This window comes from Stegostoma tigrinum, chromosome 20, assembly GCF_030684315.1.
Source record: "Stegostoma tigrinum isolate sSteTig4 chromosome 20, sSteTig4.hap1, whole genome shotgun sequence".
Classification (NCBI taxonomy): domain Eukaryota; kingdom Metazoa; phylum Chordata; class Chondrichthyes; order Orectolobiformes; family Stegostomatidae; genus Stegostoma; species Stegostoma tigrinum.
This window is the reverse complement of record NC_081373.1, coordinates 32309088-32327545: the sequence shown is the minus strand read 5'-3', so window position 1 is coordinate 32327545 and position 18458 is coordinate 32309088. Positions and strand designations below refer to the sequence as shown.

General features: G+C 42.0%; 1 protein-coding gene across 6 annotated transcripts in view; it reads left to right on the top strand.

Annotated features, from left to right (window-relative positions):
• c20h10orf90 (chromosome 20 C10orf90 homolog) overlaps positions 1-18458 on the top strand; it is a 377977-nt gene that overhangs the window by 319686 nt on the left and 39833 nt on the right. For all 6 annotated transcript variants that reach the window (XM_059653092.1, XM_048551086.2, XM_048551083.2 and 3 more), the window contains one exon: positions 13073-13281. In XM_059653092.1, coding sequence (XP_059509075.1) covers positions 13073-13281 — 209 coding nt within the window. The remainder of the gene's footprint in view (positions 1-13072; positions 13282-18458) is intronic.

Below are 18458 nucleotides of genomic sequence, written 5' to 3'. Positions count from 1 at the left end.
CAGCTCTGGCATTAAATGATATCATGTGTAATGGACCAGACTGAACCCCCTTCAAACATATCAAGGAGATAGCCTAGATCTTACATTTTCTTATTTAAAGACAAGCATAAGGTCCTGCATTCTACATGTAATTCAATTGGTCACATGACTCGGCTTTCAGCAAAACATGCTTTATTCTTATCTCTAGTTAAAATACAAACAAAAGAAAGAAGAATTGAAACAACGTTACTCTATTGGAAACTTTACAGAATAATAAGATAATTTAACTTCTAAACATTAAATGTTCCAATATAGTAACATTCCATCAACACACCCTTCACAAAGGCAAATTCAGTAAAATAGATTGTCTCGTATGCAACATTTTGCCAGTCCAGGAAGAAAAAACATCAAGAGAAAATTCTGGCATAGACAGAGAGAACTCAAACATTTAGCTGGCGCTGAGAGAGATATATGGCAACTTCAAAACTCGAACGGTATAGTTAATGACCCATCCTCATCAGCCCTCTCCTGTAAGGAATTCCACAGATACACTATCCTCTAAGTATGTCCATCAGTGGTCTGTGAGGATACACATTATCATATCACCCAGCAGCTCATTGCTCTTATAATATCCAGCTGATATGATGCAACGTATACAGACCATCCAAGCTATAGACAGGTGGATCATGTTAAACAGCATATTCCTCTGGCTGTGCACAACAAATAAGGTGCTGATTAGACCAGCCAGTTCACACTTACATAGCTCACAACACAGCTTCCGACATTAGATGTGATTCTGCAATTCGACAACATTTGCTACATCAGCATTAGTATGCAAAGAATTATACTGACAACCAATTTGGGATTGTCAGTTAAGCTTGCAGTATGATGTACTTATTTGTGCTGGAAGTTATATTCATACACAGAGCCCTGTTCTTTAGAGACAGAAAGAACATGTACACGCGGTGCCTGTTTCATTGCAACAAGAAAAGAGTGACAACAATTTTGTTTAAAGTTTCATGACTTGGCCCACCCTAGTCAACATTTTTTGCTTAAAATTTAAACAAAGCTGGGCAGTTAACTGTCAGTCATCATGAACCGGTATGAACTTACAATGTTCATTTGCCAACTAATCAGCACTGTCCTTTCATATGTTATTTCTTGTGAATTGGCCTCTTAAGTGCAAGACAAAAAACATCAAAAAGGACATTTTAAGGGCTGATCTTTACCAGACTTACGGAGTCAAATATCCGAGGAAAGCAGCAGAGAACCCTACTGAGATGGCTCTCTGGCACTGTCTTACCTCCAGACATCTTTTTTAGGAATGGGTTGCCACAGGAATCAGCAGAACACTTCATGGATGCTGGTAAACAATGAACTTAATGAAGAAGCTTATTAAGAACCATTTTGTCCTGAGTTGTAATTTTTCCAGCCTCATATGGACCCCCCCCCCACCCCGCTCTGTCAAGAGCCAAACAATGGATTGAACTTGGCTTTGCAATGGGGCATCCAAACTGTGATTCAGATTGGTCTTTTGATTCATTCAATGACAGTAATTCTAGAATCTATTACTAAAGATGTTATATCAGGGCACTTTGACACTGCCTAATTGATTTAGGGTTTTCTTCGTGGTTTTTGTGAAAGGAATTCACATTTGACCAATGTTTCAGAAATTTTTGAAGAAATAAAAACACTACGGATCAAGGGGAACCTATGCAATATGTTTGCATTTCTAAAAGGTATTTGACAATGCATCACATTAAATGTTGGTAACAAGAATTAATGGTGAATGGGTTAATATTGTATCACGAATTGAGAATTGGTTGGCGAGGAAGTGGAGAGTAGAAGATAAAGGGTAACTTTTGAATTGGCAAAATAGAATTATTGGAGTGTTGTGCTGACCAGGCAGGCACATTAGCCATTTACGATCTAAAGCATGATTGCTCAGTTTAGTCATGATACAAAGGTAGGTAGGAAGGTGAGTTATCAGGACAAAAAGGGATCTAGATAGCTTTAATGAGGACAAAAAAATGGCTGATGGAGTATAATGCAGGAACATGTGAACTCATCCACTTTGTCAGGAAGAATAGGAGAGCAGAATATTACTTAAATGGAGAGAGACTGAAGTATTCTAAGGTTCAGAGGAACTTGGGTGTCCAGGTATATGAATTACAAATGTTTTTCATGCAAGTTAAGTGACCAGGAAGGCAAATGGAATGTTATCATTCATTGCAAGGAGAAGGGAATAAAGAAGTAGCGAATATTTGCTGCAGTTGATCATGTTCCAAACCTAAATAGTAGCACTTGCCTGCATGTGGCCTATATCCTTCAAAACTTTTCCTGTTCATGTACTTACCCAAATGTCTTTTAAATGTTATACCTGCATCCACCACTTCCTCCAACAGTTCATTCCACTTACGAATCACTCCCTGTGTAAAAATGTTGGCACTAATGTCCCTTTTAAATCTTTCTCCTCTCACCTGAAAAATATGTCCTTTAGTTTTGAACTTGCCCATGCTTTACGACTTTATGACTCTATAATAGTGAGATGGCATCTAGAGTACTGTGTAAAATAATGAGCTTTTTTTTTGGCTAAGTGCCAGTTGCTTTTAGCTTGTTGGAACGTATTGCTTACATTGGCTTAGCAAGATTTCTTGCCATATCTTACCAAATTCACATTGTTAAATACTTACCCTATCCCATAGCATCCAATTTGTCTGATCTTACGATGCACTATTTCCTGAATAATTGGCCACTTACCGATCATAAGCACTCATGCCATTCTTTAAAGCTAACGGTGCATGCAGACAAGTGTTGACAATTCAGCATTCCCAGTCAACAGCAATCTATTGCCACAGCAGCCACAAAGCCACACAGGTCATGAGACATAGTCAGCATGGCTGACACTCCTTTTCACATACAGCCCATTGTCTCACCCTAACTACTGTTTAGCCAGGATGGTTTATCTTAGTTACATGCCACATGGTTTATTTTAGCTACATCTTAGCTAAACGCTCATACGAAGCCACCACTGCTCTGTTCCCAATGCCAACTGGAGACCCACAGCATGTCATTGTCCAGTAGGGCAACATCATATACAGGCAAGCAATTGAACAATTCTAAAGATGAGATTTTACTTTTAGCCAGCAAAATTAAACGGAAATGGAATGGTTAGACGCTGCTGTTTGTCGCCACAATGTAAACCAAATGCCAGCGTCATGACGAATGACTGTTTTACATTCCATGATGGTTTGCTGCAACCAGCTCTCATCTACTGGAATCAATCAAGTCCTGCCTAGCTTGTAGTTACTAATGTAGCTGATTTCTGTTAATTGACAAAGAGAGCTTCCTCCCGAGTGTCCTCATCCTCCTCCTTGGAGGACTGCTTCTACCCCTTACTCCTGAGCATCCAGTGCATCACCTCATTGCCAGCACGAATTGAGCAGAGCCAAGTACACCAGGATCATGAAGTACATTCTGTCCGGACTACACGGGAAACCCTTATGCCCAAACCCAACCTCTAAAGCAGTGCAAACAATGGAATCACATTTTCAGGAGCTCAGTTGTCTCCTGCAACATGGTCATGGCATGTACAGCATTTAGATAAAGGCGTCATGCTGGCTGAATGACCAACACATTGCAGCAGAAAGGGAATACATGCTATATTTTGATCCTCTTCCCATCCCAGAACAATATCAATCATTTGAACTTTCAGTACATTCGGGAGATTCCATTGTTATACTTACTCAACATATGATGAAGTGATGTTCCTGTTCTCCCACAGCACCCTTGGAAGTTTCACAACTGTTGGGTTTCTGTTGACCAGTACTTACCTCTCTTGCAGTCATTGCCACTAGCATCTGCATCATTGAGATGCCAATGTTATTTTTGCAATCATTAATGGCAGCATTCAAAGCTTAAGCATGTTCACTGTGCAAGCATTGTAAATGTGCGAAAATGTGATTGCAAATGAAATGAAGCAGGAGTTGCTGTATGCATTTGCCCCTTCAATCACCTGTCATTCAGCAGAGCGTACACTTTTGTCCATAAACCTGGTGCTAACTCTGTGCACCCAGCACATTCTCCCAGCTATTATCCAATTGCATTTTGCATTTAGAGAACAGCAAGGGATGGCAGGTTTGCAGGTCATGATGGATACTGTCAGCACCAGGCTCCATTACATTGTCAAATGCCCCTCTAGAGCCTAAATATCCCCTTTTTCCTCAATCTACCTCAACAGCCCATCTCCATGTGGAGACCCACTACATTGAGCTTTGCCTCCGAAATGTCCTCCCTGCACTGAACTTTGACCTTACATCTCAATGATGCACATCCTGCTCCTCTATGCTCCCCCTGTAGAGGCCACAGTCATGGTGACTGCTGACAAACTCTCCCACAGCTTACTATGCACTTCAATGCTGTTTCACCTACCTATCCCATAAACCAAGAGTTGAAGTTGTAAATACTCCACATCTGTTCATTCTCTTTTAACAAAAATTAAATCATACCCATTTAACTCTATTTAAACCTTCAAGTCATCTACCAAAAAGCAAATGATGCATACATTCAGATAAAGTGCTCTTAACTTAGTCTTTTTAAACATTATTCTGCATTCTGATCCAATTTGATACTTGCCTTCACTTCAAATGTCTACGTTTGCCTGCTATTTTTCCCTTTCCTGTTACCAGTTTTGTACCCTCCAATCTGAGCTCCATCTCAGGTTCCCATTCATCTTCAAATCTTGTTTAAGCTTCCCTATCAACACAAGCAAACCTCCTGAAAGGATATTTCTCCTGGTTGTTAAGGTGCAACCTTTCCATCTTGCACAGATCCTACCTATCCCAGAACTTGTTGTAAACGTCTCAGAAATCTGACAGCCTCTCTCCTACAGTAATTCCCCAGCCACACGTTTTCAATTGATCATTGACATGTAGTATCGAAGTATTTCTGAGACTGCTCCTTCTGAAATCCTACTTTTTAATCTCTTTCCTTTCTCCTAAAAGTCTGCTTTCAAGACCTCATCTCTCAAGCCAGTAATAGCAATTTATGTCTTAATCTCTGGCTATTCACCTTCCCTCAGGAGAATGTGCTGCAGTCCACGATACAAGAAAGTGGAGCTGAGGCTATAATTGAAACTTCCGTGATTTTATTGAATGTCAGAGCAAGTTTAAGAAGCCTAATAGCCAACTGCTCCTATTTACTGTGTTCACATGTTTTGGAACTGTAATTTCTCCCTCAAGCTACTTACATAAAAATGAAAAAGAAAGTGTTGTGTCTGAATAAACTATAACTGAAAAGCAAAAAATTTATGAGTCTCCAAAACATGACAGAGTGCTTTGTTAGTGTTATGTCTTGTACCGTGTTCTATTTGCAGTAGCATTGTGCAGATTTTCTGGTTGTCATATTGTTCTGATTTGACATTTGTTCTATTGCACTCCCATACTATTTGATGTTTGTACACAATACAGCCTTGGTTCTGGGCATCTTCTGATTATTTCTGCTGTATTCTCTGTGTCATCAGCTGATGTTGTACTTGAACCTTTTGTCTGATGTTCAGGCTGGACAAATCATTACTCTGGTGACAGTCATTGGCATCTTTCATCTTTCTCTGTTTTTTGAGTAATGCATCTTGTATTCCTGGATGTATCAATGTGCAATGAGTGGGGAGGTATTTCTGCATTGTCTGCTGAATAGTAACTCTGCAGGTTGAGAACAGTCACACTGAGCAGTACCACTGTAAGGTGCAGATGGCTATGTTTGGATTATGGTAACAAAGTATGAAGCTGGATGAACACAGCAGGCCAAGCAGCATCTCAGGAGCACAAAAGCTGACGTTTCGGGCCTAGACCCTTCATCAGAGAGGGGGATGGGGTGAGGGAACTGGAATAAATAGGGAGAGAGTGGGAGGCGGACCGAAGATGGAGAGAAAAGAAGATAGGTGGAGAGGAGAGTATAGGTGGGGAAGTAGGGAGGGGATAGGTCAGTCCAGGGAAGACGGACAGGTCAAGGAGGTGGGATGAGGTTAGTAGGTAGGAAATGGAGGTGCGGCTTGAGATGGGAGGAAGGGATGGGTGAGAGGAAGAACAGGTCAGGGAGGCAGAGACAGGCTGGGCTGGTTTTGGGATGCAGTGGGGGGAGGGGATGAGCTGGGCTGGTTGTGTGATGCAGTGGGGGGAGGGGGCGAATGGGCTGGTTGTGGGATGCGGTGGGGGAAGGGGAGATTTTGAAGCTGGTGAAGTCCACATGGATACCATTGGGCTGCAGGGTTCCCAAGCAGAATATGAGTTGCGGTTCCTGCAACCTTCGAGTGGCATCCTTGTGGCACTGCAGGAGGCCCATGATGGACATGTCATCTGAAGAATGGGAGGGGGAGTTAAAATGGTTTGTGACTGGGAGGTGCAGTTGTTTATTGCAAACCGAGTGGAGGTGTTCTGCAAAGCGGTCCCCAAGCCTCCGCTTGGTTTCCCCAATGTAGAGGAAGCCACACCGGGTACAATGGATACAGTATACCACATTGGCGGGTGTGCAGCTGAACCTCTGCTTAATATGGAAAGTCATCTTGGGGCCTGGGATGGGGGTGAGGGAGGAGGTGTGGGGGCAAGTGTAGCACTTCCTGCGGTTGCAGGGGAAAGTGCCGGGTGTGATGGGGTTGGAGGGCAGTGTGGAGCGAACAAGGGAGTCATGGAGAGAGTGGTCTCTTCAGAAGGCAGACAAGGATGGGGATGGAAAAATGTCTTGGGTGGTGGGGTCGGATTGTAGATGGCGGAAGTGTTGAAGGATGATGCATTGTATCTGGAGGTTGGTGGGGTGGTGTGTGAGAACGAGGGGGATCCTCTTTGGGCGGTTGTGGCGGGGGCGGGGTGTGAGGGATGTGTTGTGGGAAATGCAGGAGACGCGGTCAAGGGCATTCTCGACCACTGCGGGGGGAAAGTTGCAGTCCTTGAAGAACTTGGACATCTGGTATGTGCGGGAGTGGAATGCCTCATCTTGGGAGCAGATGCGGCGGAGGCGGAGGAATTGGGAATAGGGGATGGAATTTTTGCAGGAGGATGGGTGGGAGGAGGTGTATTCTAGGTAGGTGTGGGAGTAGGTGGGCTTGAAATGGACATCAGTAACTACCTGGTTGCCTGAGATGGAGACTGAGAGGTCCAGGAAGATGAGGGATGTGTTGGAGATGGCCCAGGTGAACTTGAGGTTGGGGTGGAAGGTGTTGGTGAAGTGGATGAACTGTTCGAGCTCCTCTGGGGACCAAGAGGTGGCGCTGATACAGTCATCAAGTCACGGAGGAAGAGGTGGGGTTTGGGGACCTGTGTAGGTGCGGAAGAGGGACTGTTCCACGTAACCTACAAAGAGGCAGGCATAGCTGGGGCCCATGCGGGTGCCCATGGCCACCCCTTTTGTCTGTAGGTAGTGGGAGGAATCGAAAGAGAAGTTGTTGAGGGTGAGGACGAGTTCGGCTAGGCAGATGAAGGTGTCGGTGGAGGGGGATTGGTCGGGCCTGTGGGACAGGAAGAAGCGGAGGGCCTTGAGCCATCTGCATGTGGAATACAGGTGTATCGGGACTGGATGGCCATGGTGAAAATGAGGTGTTTGGGGCCAGGGAATTGGAAGTTCTGGAGGAGGTGGAGGGCGTGGGTGGTGTCATGGACGTAGGTGGGGAGTTCCTGGACCAAAGGGGAGAAAATGGAGTCCAGATAGGTGGAGATGAATTCGGTGGGGCAGGAGCAGGCTGAGACAATGGGTCGACCAGGGCTTCTGGAGGAGGTGGAGGGTGTGGTTGGTGTGGATTATGTTTTTTTGTTGACACTTCATACTTGAAGAATTTATGGCTTGAAACAAACTTTCCACCTTTCAATTAGATCTGGAGTAATATAGTGATGAAATAGTGGATTGTTGGGCTGAAAGTGCATAATCATTAGCCAAATCAAAACGAATACAAGAAGTCACATGCGCTCGGATATAAAGCAAATGTATTAATTAATTCAGTTCAGATATATGTAAACTAACGAGTGAATCTATTCATTTAAACTATCTTAGAAATATTCAACAAGCGAGTCTTACTGTCTTCTGCCCATCGCAGACTCCTGGGTGACATTTGGTACATGGAGCTCTATCTTAGTTTCCACGGCACTGGTCTGCAAACTCCAGTCCAAACGTGAAATTCCGCAGCTCTATTCTCATGAACACAATCCCTCGGTGAAGTGTCCTTCTGGTGAAAAGTCCGCCAGGTGGGGAAAGGTCCCCAATATTAATACTATTCTGGTTATGTGCTGTATCACCATTTCGTTGCACTTTCAGCACCTTATCAGATATTCCACTGAGCAGAAAACAAGTTTTAGATTGCTCCATGTTAACTCCATAAAAGAATGGTTCCAACAGACAATCAAGGTTATACATTCCAGCCAAAACAGTCTGTTTTTTTTTTGCACTGGGACTGCTCTCCATGTAATTTTCTGCTTATCTGCGATTGTTCATTGTCATATCCAATTAATCATTATTGATTAACCCTTAATGATCTGGTTTGGAAGTATCATTTTTGAGCCAAACACAAGTTGACTCCCAATTCTCACACACCACTTTAAAGGATCACCCATTGTGTTGGAATCAGTTGTCAGAGACTACCCTCTGTGATTGAGCTTAATTAGTCTGTAAAAGATACACTAGATTTGTTGTAATTGACAGATAAATGAAATTTGAAAGGAAGTCATTCATTTCAGCCAAGAAATCATTCTACAGATACTGAAGCAATCAGTTACATGTCCAGTCTACGGATTCATGGGTACTATGAGGGGTAGTAGAGTTTCTGGGCATGAAGATTGACATATTGTGCACCTTCTCACAGCTCGCCATACCTCTTGGTAGATTTTAACTTATGTACCATCACCTTATCCAGTTAATCACTTCCCAGTGTGCCTGGTGCAAGTGTTGGAGGATATCAGGTCACATGGCACTGGGATTACAGCTTGCATTCCATTAAAGATGACTCCTTAAGATATCCCAAGTTCTTAACTGTATAGCAAAATTTTATTAACCTCTGGAATATCCACTAGTCACTTATCTCCATTGTTGTTGAAGCACAAGAAGGCTGAATGTTTCCAACTTCAATGTTTAGCATTTTTATTACCCAATATGCATAAGTTCAATGTTGTTTCAACAAAGATTGGAGGGCTGCATTATAACACTAGTTCCACAACTCTATTGGTCACAACATAAAATAACAATGCTTTTTAAAGTTACCAAGATGACCAACTCAATGCCCTATCTATATTGGGTTTTAAACAATAATATAGATCAACCAGATATTCCAATAAACACAGTTATTGATTTATTACTCAAAACCAAAACTCATTTTAAGAAATGAAATAAACGCTAATATATTCAATCAGTAATATAGAAATACAGGTGCTAATTCCCCTGAATAATCCTGTACCACAGGCACACTTTAGGAATCAGGGATAAAACAAACTTCTCTGAAGAGATTCACTTCCTAGAAAAACCCCACTTTAGTTATTGTTGAAATCAAAACGATAAAGCATAGAATGTTCTGGAGTTTGTTGCTTTGATATGCCAGCTTATGCAATCAGGTCACTAACCATACATGGTTGGCACTGAAGTCTTGCAGACTCAACTTGCTCAAGAAATAACAATTTTAAGATGATTTTCCAATAATTGTTTTAAAAGAACAAATAGTTCTCATCATTAACTCAATAAGTGGATATTCTTAGCAGAAATATGAGCGAGCAGGTGGGCAGCTTGTTTTTACCAAGCTTACTCCAACTCAGTTTGTTCTTGGGAGACTTTCCTCCAATTGAACTCCCAATGGTAATTTGTCATTGTCACTGTACAAAGCAGTCCCAAGAGGGATCTAAAACAAAGTAAGCAATTACCACTAGTCATATGACTTACAGAAAGTCTTATTGGAAAAAAATCTCCAGTGCCCATAACAATGTGCATAATGTCTTCTGTTTCAATGTCCATGTCAACTACTTGTAGATTTAGGAAAAGGTCAATAGTTTTTGATAAGTTAGGCAAATGGCTTAAGATTTAGGAGATGAGTATGGAATTGCTTGGTTTGTGGTATGTCACAACTGTAGATTTGTATTTTGACTTGTAGGCACTACTGTCCTAGTGACACATAATTCAACAGCTTTCACCAGATCATTTCAAGCAGCTCATATTCAGTTTCCATAATGAATTTCTTTTCAAAAATGCAAAGGTGGAACAATTAGGTGCCAAATGCCAGTGCTAAGGTATTCTATATTTGAATAATTAATATGGGCAGTGGACACACTCTTCGAGGTGAAACCAATAGCTTTTACTTCTCCAAGAGGCATAATCCAAGTCTTTTCTGGAGGGCATCAACCTCATGCATCGCCTCCCCAGTTAGGTGAAAAAAAACTGAACATTTGATGTTCTTTCCATTTATGGCTTTTTAAAGTCAATCATAATATATTGGTGATCCTTCTGCGAAAAAAGTGTATTTCTTTATTCAATAGTTCATAAAGGAATTAATCTTTCTGGGTTTAATTAGTTACAGGTACTCATAGGGAAATGAAATTAAACAGATTCAGACAATGTTGTAGATCGAGGGTTGGAGACTTGAAGGGTTGAAATTTTGTAAAGGCATCATTTTAGAACCACATCCAACACCTTGTGCATATAGAGACATCTATCTTGCTGACACTCATGAAGGAACTTTACCAATCTGTGTGATGTTGAACCTTTCAGACTAAGCCATCTCTCTCTATCTTATCCATTCAAATTTCTTCATATTCTGAAAGTGAATGCTGCACTTACCTGAAAAGTTGATGGATGGGGTAGTATCAGCACAGTGACACAATGCTGCAGCATCCTTGAAACTTCCAATCTATCAAATGTCTCCAGGTGTAGGCATGTTAGGTCAGCTACTAAGACTACGAGGGTGTCCTTATGTTGTGTTGCCTTCATTCTCTTGTTGTCAATAATTTAGATGGTATTCAATGAACAAAAAACAGTATAGCGCACGAACAGGCCCTTCGGTCCTCCAAGCCTGCGCCAACACATTTTGCTCTTCCATACTGAAACTATCTTCACTTACAGGCTTCTTCCGTCTGTGCCCTTCCTGTTTATCTATTTGTACAAGGGCTTCTTGAATGCTGCTATTTTGTCTGCTTCCACAACCTCTCCTGGCAATGCACTCCAAGCACTCACCAACCTTTGTGTGAAAAACTTGCCTCACGCATCTCTTTTAAACTTCCCCCCTCGCACCTTGAACTTGTGTCCCCTAGTAATTGATGCACCCTGAAAAAAAAGCCTCATATTTTCCACTCTATTATTGCCATTCATGATCTTATAAACTTCTAATAGGTCACCCCTCAACCTCCTGCGTTCTAGTGAAGACATACCCAGTCTATCCAACACAGTATAGAGCTGGTAGAACACATCAGGCTCGGTAGCATCACAGGAGTAGGAAAGCTAACATTTTGGATGTATAGATTAGGTGGATTGGCCATACTAAATTGACCCATAGAGCCCAAGGATGTGCAGGCTTAGATGGGGTAGCCATGGGAACATGCAGGGTTACAGGGGTTGGATAGGGGAGTGGATCCGGGTGGCATGTTCTTCAGAGGGTTGGTGTGGACTTGATGGGCCGAATGACCTGCTTCCACACTGTAGGGGTTCTATGAAAAAAGGTTGTATTGAAGCTTTTTGTCACAAGGTCATAGTTAACTGGAATTCTGGACCATTCTGGCCCATGGCTGTGACCTCTTGTTGCATTGAGCACTTGTTTTGGTCTTTCCTTTTTCTCTTGGTGCTCCCAATGGCGTCTATTACCTGATGCTTTGCAAATATTTTTCATAAATGGACAGTTTTAAATGCACATATCAATAGCATTACACCACTTTTGTGCCAATGCTGGAAGAATTATGAATAACCTGTAGACTGTACCTACTCAATGATATGTTTTTGTGCTTGTATCTCCTTTACAATTGCACTTCCATATTGTAACCTATTGGTTGGTTTAATAGATCTTATTAGGTTCTTCTCTATATCTTGGAAATATACCAATCAGGTGACAAGGATTGATAAACAATAATATGGGTTCTTAATTTGAATCAGGATCAAGCTAACTGTGAGTCTGTTGCACGCATCTATCTTCTAGTTCTTTTGCTCATAGATAGCGTATAAGTCATGGTATTATGACATCACGTCCTGTTTAGATGATTGTGATAATAGCAATTTAGGATATTTTTATTGAGATTCTTGTGGTGCAATGGTAATCTCCCCACCTCTGAGCCAAGAAGCCCACTTCAAGTCCACCTACTTCAGAGATGTGCAATACTATCTTCGAACATGTTGATTGGAAAATATCAATTCTTGTGAAGGTATAAGAAATTCAAACCCAACATTGTGGAATTGAGTTAAACCTGGAAGTTGATGGATCAGAGTCAACTTCTCAATGCACTTATATGTTTTCCATTTGAACTCTCCAATCCCCGGACATTCTCCTTCATCTTAACACTGCTGTCAGTGTGGCCACCGGCACACTAATTTCACTCCAGAAGCAGTTTTGTAGGGCAGCCTGCACATGGTAAGCTTAGTCACAAACAAAAAACAAAATACTTGTGTTTATCAGAGAAAGATACAGTGCTGCTTAGAATGTTGGGCAAATGACTGAACCAGTGAGACACTGATTAAAATGTACCAACCTTTCCAAACAATAGGGTGAAATTTTTAAAAATGTTTTATATTTTTACTTTTTTCATTACTATATCCTTAAGTAATTAAAAGTAAAATCCTTTAATAATTTTACCACCTCACCATCATAAATGAAATAACAGCACCTAATAAAAACCGAAATAACTGCAGATGCTTGAAATCAGAAATAAACACAGAAAGTGCTGGAAAAGCTCAGCAGGTCTAGCAACATCCGTGTAGAGAAATCAAAGTTATCACTTTGGGTCCAGTGTTCTGACAAAGGTCACAGGACCTGAAATGTTAACTCTGATTTCTCTCCACAGATGCTGCCACACCTGCTGAGGTTTTCTAGTAATTTCTGTTTTGTTTCAAATAATAGCACTTGACTGAATTAATGTGAAATCTTCCTTTACAGATGATATAACATTTCAAAAAAATCATGTTGCTTTAATTGGAAAGAGAAAAGACAGTGTGAAACAAGGAGGACGTAAATCCACCTTCAGAATGATAGCAAAGTTTGCAACAGGATCTCCCACTCTATATCAAGGTGAAAACAATAAAGTTAGCTGGTTACAGCTCAACACTGAGTGTGAGAAAACCACTTTGCAACTACTCACATTGCGGGTAAGAGCCTTCAAAACCTATTACTGTTACTAGATACTGCAATAATAAAAAAGGAGAAATGGTTTGAAATGAAAGCATGTGCCCTGTTGAAGGATGATGCACAGTGCTGGTCTTGCTCAACTTAAAAAAACCACAGTGGAATAGTTTTGTGCTAAAATGTTAAACGGTATTCCTAAATGCAGTTTGTGTAGTTAAAGAAACTAAGCTGGCGGAAATACTTTGGCTATGATTTAGACCCCCTACACTGAAAAAAAATGTTTAGAATCTCTCTCGTCAAAGAAAAATATTTAAAATTAACAGATTGAAAAAGCATACATTAAAAATGTTATCTGTTCTTACCAGGCTTGTTTCCCATGACGAAGTTAGAATTTTCCTAATCTCATGATGATAAATTTTTGTAACCATTTCAACTGAACATCGTTTATCCAGTATATTTTCCCTTTTCAAAATGTATGAGGATGCGTTTATTAAATGAACTGATGAAACTTCCTGATTCTAGGTTTCTCCAATCTGTGTTCAATCCATATTTTACGAAGTGGAAAAATAGGTACACGTGCTTGCTCTAAAACTGGGCTATGTATCCTCAAGTTAAACAGAAAAAAACATGGTTAGGGTTATTGCTCCTGCTCATTATCCAGTAACCAAAGCCAGAATGCATAAATACGGCCAAGATTGGAACAGGGCTGTGACACCCTTAACATAAATAGTCTGCCACCTCATATTGACAAAGGCTATGTAGGAATAATATCCTGTTTATAAAATATTAAGGGTGTTAGATGCCTTGGAACTATTCACACCTACAGAGAAGAGGGAGGGAAGCAATTCGTTCGAGAAATTTGGTGAGAAATGTTTTATTGATTGCTTAGTGAGTGGTGAATATTCATTTCACCTCTAAAAGGTGATGGATTCAATTAAACTCAGATTGACATAATGAATATTTCCTCTCTTTGTTGGTTTTGATATTTTAGCCAGGTGAAGTCACAATTCAGTGTGTACAAGTCCATGAACGACAATTATCAATATTTATTATTTAACAACAGGTTATTGGTGTCCCTTGGAGCAGAACATTGTTTTGGGCCTCAGACTCTCCCATCTTTCCTGAGGCTTGATATTCCTACACTGCAATTTTTTACATGAGTTTGGTCAGTAACTACACGTAACCTTTTGTCAAGCCTTAAAAATATTTTTAATCAACCTATTTAGACATATTATGAGACACCTCCGAGGCTAGTTGGACTTGAGTCAAACTGTCTGGCTCAGGGATTGTGACACTACCACCGTGCATGAGATCCTTGACTTCTTTTTTGAAGAATATGTTCAGAGCCATTATGGTACACTTCTGACACTTGAATCTGGATGATGTGTCCCAGAATTAGGGACAATATAGGCCCCCAAAAGTCAACAGGAATTAGAGGAAAAAATATGCAGGGAGATTTTGCAAGAGAAATAGGGTTGTCATGGTGGAGGATTTCAATTTTTCTAACACAAGCTGCAACTGCCGTAGTGTTAAGGGCCTTAGGTAGGGTGGAATTTGTTAAATGTGTTCAGAAAAATTTCCTCAAGTAGTATATAGAAGGTCCAACTTGGGAATGGGTAAAACTCGATCTAGCCTTAGGAAAAAGCGCAGGACTGGTGAATGAGGTGACAGTGGGGGAGCACTTTGGGACTAGTGACCATAGCTCTATAAATTTTAAAACAGTTATGGAAAAGGATAAAACTTGTCCACAGGTTCAAGTTCTAAATTGGGGCTAAAGTTCCAAACTGATTTTGGTGGAATTAGATACGAGCTTGCAGGGTTGATTGGAGTAGTTTGTTTGCAGGCATCGCTACAATTCCATGTCTATGTTCCTGCGAGAGTGAAGGACAAGGTTGGTAAGAGTAGGAAAACCTGGATGACAAGAGATATTGAGGCTTTGACAAGGGAAAAGAAGGAGGCATTGCTCAGGAACATGCAGTTAGGATCAAGGGAATTGCTGGAGATATTTAAAGGGTACAGGAGTTTACTGAAGAAGAAAATCAAGTGGGTGAAAAGGAAGCACAAGATAGCTTTGGCTGAGAAAATTGGGGTGAATCAAAAGAGATTCTTTATTTTAAAGGAAAAAGAATAACTAGAGAGAGAACAGGATCCCTCAAGGACCAAAGTGGATATCTATATGTGTAACTGCAGAATTTAGATGAAGACTTCAATGTATATTTCTCCTCTGTGTTTATCTTGGAGAAAGACGTGATGACTTGGGAACTTGGTGCAGTCAGTGGCAATATCTTGGAGACAGTTGATATCATAGTAGAGGAGGTGTTGGAAGTATTAGAACGTATGAAGGTGAATAAATCTCCTGGTCCTGATCAGATATATCCAAAAACCCTGAAAGAGGCTAGAAAAGAAATTGTGGGGGCCCTGGCTGATATATTTGCATCATCGTTAGCCACAGGTGAGGCCCCAGAAGACTGGAGGGTTAGCAAATGTTGTGCCCTTTTTCAAAAAGGGCTGCAGAGAAAAACCTGGGAATTACAGACCAGTAAGCTTAACATTTGTGGTAGATAAATTACTTGAGAAGATTCTGAAGGATAAGATATACATGCATTTATCAAGACAAAGTTTTATTAGGGTCATAAGCATGGTTTTGTGCATGGGAGATCATGCCTCACAAATTTGTTGGAGTTCTTTGATGAAGTGACTGGGAAAGTTGATGAGGGCAGGGTGGTAGACATAGTCTATATGGATTTCAGTAAGACCTTTGATAAGGCTCCATGTAGTAGGCTGCTCTGGAAAGTTAGATTGCATGGATTCTAGGGAGAGTAAATTGGATTCACAATTGGCTTGATGGTAAGAAGCAGAAGGTAATAGTGGAAGAAAGCTTATCTGACTGGAGGCCTATGACTAGTGGTGTGCCTCAGGGGTCGGTGCTGACCCTATTGCTCTTTTTTATCTACGTCAATGATTTGCATGAGAATGTACAAGACATAATTAGTAATAGTGATAACGGAAACTGCAGATGCTAGAGAATCCAAGAAAACAAAGTGTGAAGCTGGATAAACACAGCAGGCCAAGCAGCATCTCAGGAGCACAAAAGCTGACATTTCGGGCCTAGACCCTTCATCAGAAAAGGGGGATGAGAGAGGGTTCTGGAATAAAGAGTTCTGCCATCTACAATTTGACCCCACCACCCAAGACATTTTTCCATCCCCACCCTTGTCTGCCTTCCAGAGATACCACTCTCTCGTGACTCCCTTGTCTGCTCCACACTCCCCTCCAACCACACCACACCCGGCACCTTCCCCTGCAACCGCAGGAAGTGCTACACTTGCCTCCACACCTCCTCCCTCACCCCCATCCCAGGCCCCAAGATGACTTTCCACATTAAGCAGAGGTTCACCTACACATCCGCCAATGTGGTGTACTGCATCCACTGTACCCGGTGTGGCTTCCTCTACATTGGGGAAACCAAGCGGAGGCTTGGGGAGTGCTTTGCAGAGCACCTCCACTCGGTTCGCAATAAACAACTGCACCTCCCAGTCGCGAACCATTTTAACTCCCCCTCCCATTCCTCAGATGACATGTCCATCATGGGCCTCCTGCAGTGCCACAATGATGCCACCCGAAGGTTGCAGGAACAGCAACTCATATTCTGCTTGGGAACCCTGCAGCCCAATGGTATCCATGTGGACTTCACCAGCTTCAAAATCTCCCCTTCCCCCACTGCATCCCAAAACCAGCCCAGCTCGTCCCCTCCCCCCACTGCATCCCAAAACCAGCCCAGCCTGTCTCTGCCTCCCTAACCTGTTCTTCCTCTTACCTATCCCTTCCTCCCACCTCAAGCCGCACCTCCATTTCCTACCTACTAACCTCATCCCACCTCCTTGACCTATCCGTCTTCCCTGGACTGACCTATGCCCTCCCTACCTCCCCACCTATACTCTCCTCTCCACCTATCTTCTTTTCTCTCCATCTTCCGTCCACCTCCCCCTCTGTCCCTATCTATTCCAGAACCCTCTCCCCAACCCCCTCTCTAATGAAGGGTCTAGGCCCGAAACGTCAGCTTTTGTGCTCCTGAGAGGCATGATTAGTAAGTTTGCGAATGACACTAAAATCGGTGGTATCATGGACAGTGAGGAAGATTATCAGAAATTGCTGCAGGGTCTTGATCAGCTGGGGAAGTCGGCTGAGAAATGGCAAATGGACAATATAAACAAGTGCGAGGTGTTGCATTTTGGAGAAGCAAATCAAGGTAGGAGTTTCATGGTATCAGAGATAATGGGAACTGCAGATGCTGGAGAATCCAAGATGATAAAATGTGAGGCTGTTTGAACACAACAGGCCAAGCAGCATCTCAGGAGCACAAAAGCTGACAAAAGCTCTGATGAAGGGTCTAGGCCCGAAACGTCAGCTTTTGTGCTCCTGAGATGCTGCTTGGCCTGCTGTGTTCAAACAGCCTCACATTTTATCATCTAGGAGTTTCATGGTGATTGGTAGGGCATTGAGGAGTGTAGTGGAGCAACGGGACCTTGGAGTGCAGGTGCATGGTTCTCTGAAAGTGGAGTCAGAAGTAATCAGGGCAGTGAAGAAGGTGTTTGACACATTGGCCTTGATCAGTTAAGGTGGTGAGTATAGAAGTTGGGAAGCTATGTTGCAGTTGTACAGTACATTGGTGAGGTTACACTTGGAGTATTGTGTTCACTTTTGGTCACCTTGCTGAACGAAGGTTGTTTTTAAACTGGAAAGAGTGCAGAAGAAATTTACAAGGATGTTGCCAGGACTCAAGGGACTGAGTTTTAGGGAGACGTTAGACAAGCTAGGACTTTTTTCTTTCGAGTGTGAAAGACTGAGGGGGAATCGTATATAAGTTTATAAGATCATGAGAAACGTGGATAGGGTGAATGCACTTAACCTAGTTCCCAAGTATGGGGAATTGAGGACTAGAGGGTGTCAGTTTAAGGTAAGAGGGCAAAGAATACATGGGAAGCTGAGGGGCAACTTTTTTACACAGAAGGTGTTATGCATATGGAATGAGCTGCCAGCAGAAGTTGTTGAGGTGGGTACTTTAACACATTTAAAAGGCATTTGGATGAATACGTGGATAGGAAAAGTTTAGAAGGATATGGGCAATGCAAAGAAATGGGGTTTGCATGGATGGACATTTTGGTCAGCATGGACCTGTTTGGGCTGAAGGACCTGTCTC